This window comes from Centruroides vittatus, unplaced genomic scaffold (assembly GCF_030686945.1).
Source record: "Centruroides vittatus isolate TY-2023 unplaced genomic scaffold, ASM3068694v2 contig_2055, whole genome shotgun sequence".
Lineage (NCBI taxonomy): Eukaryota > Metazoa > Arthropoda > Arachnida > Scorpiones > Buthidae > Centruroides > Centruroides vittatus.
The window spans coordinates 877-4,752 of NW_027121273.1; the positions used below are offsets into that span (position 1 = coordinate 877).

At 31.8% G+C, this 3,876-nt stretch overlaps 1 protein-coding gene across 1 annotated transcript; it reads left to right on the forward strand.

Annotated features, from left to right (window-relative positions):
- The first annotated feature begins 523 nt into the window (after window positions 1-523).
- LOC136970602 (piggyBac transposable element-derived protein 4-like) lies at window positions 524-1,789 on the forward strand. The gene has a single exon (XM_067265050.1). The coding sequence runs from the start codon at window positions 524-526 to the stop codon at window positions 1,787-1,789; it is 1,266 nt and encodes a 421-aa protein (XP_067121151.1).
- The last annotated feature ends 2,087 nt before the right edge of the window (window positions 1,790-3,876 follow it).

Sequence of the window (3,876 nt, forward strand, 5' to 3'; positions counted from 1 at the left end):
CTTTTTTGATTATTTTTCACAATACAGTGTAATCTAAATAACACATGATTTGTTTACATTTGTTTATTCCTTTTTTTTTTATTTGTCGGGACGCTTTTCAGTACTTTGCCCTTTTTCTGTCAAGTTTATTTTGTTTAATGTATATTCTCATATACTTTAAACAAAATAAAGCCGTCAGAAGAGATCGGTGTGTCATTAAATCACTTTTATGGCGTTTTTAGTTCATTTCTGCTTCTGAGTTAGACTAGTACATTCAAGAAGACCTGTCGAGTAGTGAGAGGAGAATTCTGGTTTTAGTCGTTAGAACTCGTTTTCTGAAAATATCGGATAGCCTCAGTTCTAGACATGTTGAGACAGATATGCCAACTGAAACAGATTTGCAGGAGAGCAACCGAGTTAGCTCCTGATTGGTCGGCCAACAGATCTAAAAACTGTATATAAGGCAATGCCACCGTTGAAACTAGGAGAAACAAGCCTGGCCTAATAGACTATATTTGAGTGCCTTGTCTATAGTAAAGTAAAAATGTACGGAGATTTTATGATCGATTCAGAGATCGAGAATATAGTATATGAAGATGCTTCTTCGGAAGAAGAATGTGATTTTGTAGAAGTTAGATCTGAGAATACAGACACCGAGCAAGAGGAAAACGAAGATATATCAGAAGTAGGCTCACCTGCAGTTGCCTCATCATCACAAGTAGCAGCCTCGTCATCACAAACAGGTGAGCATTGTTTTTTCCTAGCTCGCGATGGAACCAGATGGAGTATGTGGGAATATCCTGCAACGAAGACAAGAAGAGAGAACTTGATTTATCTTATACCTGGTCCCATTGGAGAGGCTACAAACGCAAGGTCTATTTTTGAATGTTGGAATCTGTTCGTAACAGATGATATTTTAGATATCATAGTCATACACACAAATCAACAAATACAAAAAGTACAACCGCATTACGAAAGAGAACGTGATGCAAATACAACAGATCTGCAGGAAATAAAAGCACTAATCGGATTATTTTACCTTGCTGCGTATAAAAAGGTAAATCGCTGTCACGTTAACGAAATGTGGACAACGGACGGTACAGGATTCGAAATCGCAAGAACGGCCATGTCGGAGAGACGTTTTCGTTTTTTGTTAGCAAATCTCCGATTTGATGATAAACAGACGCGAGGTGAAAGACTAAAGTTTGATAAATTAGCAGCAGTCCGAACTTTTTTAGATGTATTTACGAATAATTGTATAAAGAATTACAATGTATCGGAATACTGTACCGTAGATGAGAAACTGGAAGGATTCAGAGGGCGGTGCGGATTCCGCCAGTATATACCAAGTAAACCAAATAAATACGGTATAAAAATATTCTTGCTAGTAGACAGTAAAACATTTTATACGCACAATTTAGAGGTTTACTGCGGAAAACAGCCCGATGGACCCTTCTCAGTATCGAATTCTGCGGACAGTGTAGTGAAAAGATTAACTAGGCCTATTGTTAACAGCGGCCGTAATATAACTACCGATAACTGGTTCACCAGTTTCAGTTTGGCTACAGATTTATTGCAAGACAAATTAACGCTAGTTGGTACCATCAGAAAAAATAGAAAAGAAATTCCTGCAGAATTTTTAAATATAAAAAATAGAAAAGTAAACAGTAGTAAGTTTGCATTTACTAAAGCGATCACTTTGGTCTCCTATGTGCCGAAAAAAAGTAAAAATGTATTGCTTTTGTCGTCATTACATCATAGTGAAGAAATTGATCGGGAAAATTTTCTAAAGAAAATCGATTTTCTTTAAAAATTAGACTGAAATCGATTTGTTTTGAGATTTTATCAGAAACATATTACAGTTTACGACTGGTCAATTTAAATTAAAATACAAATTTAAAATAAAAATTAAATTTTAATTCGGCGATTGCAGTGGCGTAGCGTAGTGAGAGCGGCAAAATTTCACAATAAATAATATCATCTTGTAAAAATACCTAAATAAGAGGGCAGGGAAATTTTCCTCCGCCCCAGGCGGCTGACACCCACGCTACGTCACTGGGCGATTGTCTAACGTTTGTTTACATTATAACCTTGATTTACGTGGAGGGTAGTTCTAATCTCAGTCAATTCCCACCAGACAATTTTGAAACGATGCTTACACGTTCATACGAAATATAACAACTAGAAGTTAGCTAATTAGACCCTAAACATTAAGGAATTAGATATAAGAAAAATAATTACAACTACGCGACAATCATATCGCATAGCTATAATTATTCTATAATCTAATAATTCAGATTAATCTGATAAAAATACTTTTAATTATAATCTGCTTTTATTATTTATTCATTTTTCATCGCGGCACAACAAAACAAACCTGAAAAGTTAGCCCGATCTACATAAGTAATTATGAATGAAATCGCTGCGTTTGATCGCGTTGCGACTGTTTTGTCGCGCGATACACAAAGCGCGACAAAAAACTTTAAAACTAAATTAAGATAATACAAATTGTGAAAATTATAAAATTTTTGATAATTGCATTTTGATAACATTCAGATATTGATATGCATGCCTTTTTACAGTTTTATTGTGTGAATATTTTATATTATAAAAAAAAACAAATTACAGAATCGACAACATGTCATTAATTGCCGAATTTTTGATGGGCCCCTCATTATTTTTTCGATCGATTCATTTCGTGCAGAGAAAACATTTATATCTAAACTATCAACAAAGAATTTTGATAAATTGAATAATATTTTGACCGATGTCAATTTTTGAATTAGGTGATCGAGTTAAGCCTAACACACGACTATATCACATTAAAAATTAAAAATAAAATTCATGTGTGAAAATCTAACAAAACTATCTGTTAAATCTTAAAGATGACATTCTAATGAGTAAAACAAAATAAAACAGTTGTCAATTAGTCGATTTTAAACCCAAAAATAAGCATTTTTTAATAGAGCCATAAAACAATTAACGTTTATTGACTCTCGCGAAAGGGGGTAACGCGAAATCTATTTAAAAAATTTTTAGCAGTAGTACTGAATTTCTACTGACTTCACACGAATGAGTGAACTTTCTTCCCCATTTGAAAACAAACCCGATGATTATCGGTGAAACGTCAGATAACTTACAGCGAGTTGAAATTTGATATGTTTATTATTTTGTGATTTTTTCATCAAATTACGTAAAAATAAATATTAAAAAGACAATTTCGTCAATACAGAAGTAATTTATACTACTAGATAGAAAACAAAGCGTAGAATTTAACGAAAAAATTGTAGTTCCTCTACGCGATAGAAAAAATTTATTAATTTCAAAATAAAAATGACGGGTCTGACAGACCCATGCGACCTAAGTAAGAGAACGATTCCTAGCGACTCACGGAGGGTTTCATTAAATACTATTAGTATCAATAAAACGTCATCACTTTTTATATATCACAAATTTTAAAAATAAACTTAATAAACTTCTAAGTTTAAACAATTAACTACATCACATTTCATTGCATTAGTAAACTTTTATTTAAAAACTTAGTTTTGTCAATTAAATCATCAAAATAATCAGCCTAAAATAGTTTTTACGAAACATAGTTATTAAATAAATTTTCAGTTCTATTCAGAAAATTATTAATTAAATTTATTTTAAAACAATATAATATTTTGTCTGTAAATAAGATTAAATTGAATTTTAAATAGTTAATTCTGTATGTTTTGTTTCGAAAGAAGAATTAAAAACTTTATTCTTGCTATGGTATGTAAACTAAAGCATATCAAATAATTCCGTACAAAATTTTTTTTTGCACAAAAATATTACAATATTAAACTGAATTATATGTAAACAGTGTCAAATATTCACTATTCTTAGCAGAAAAATATAATATTATTACTG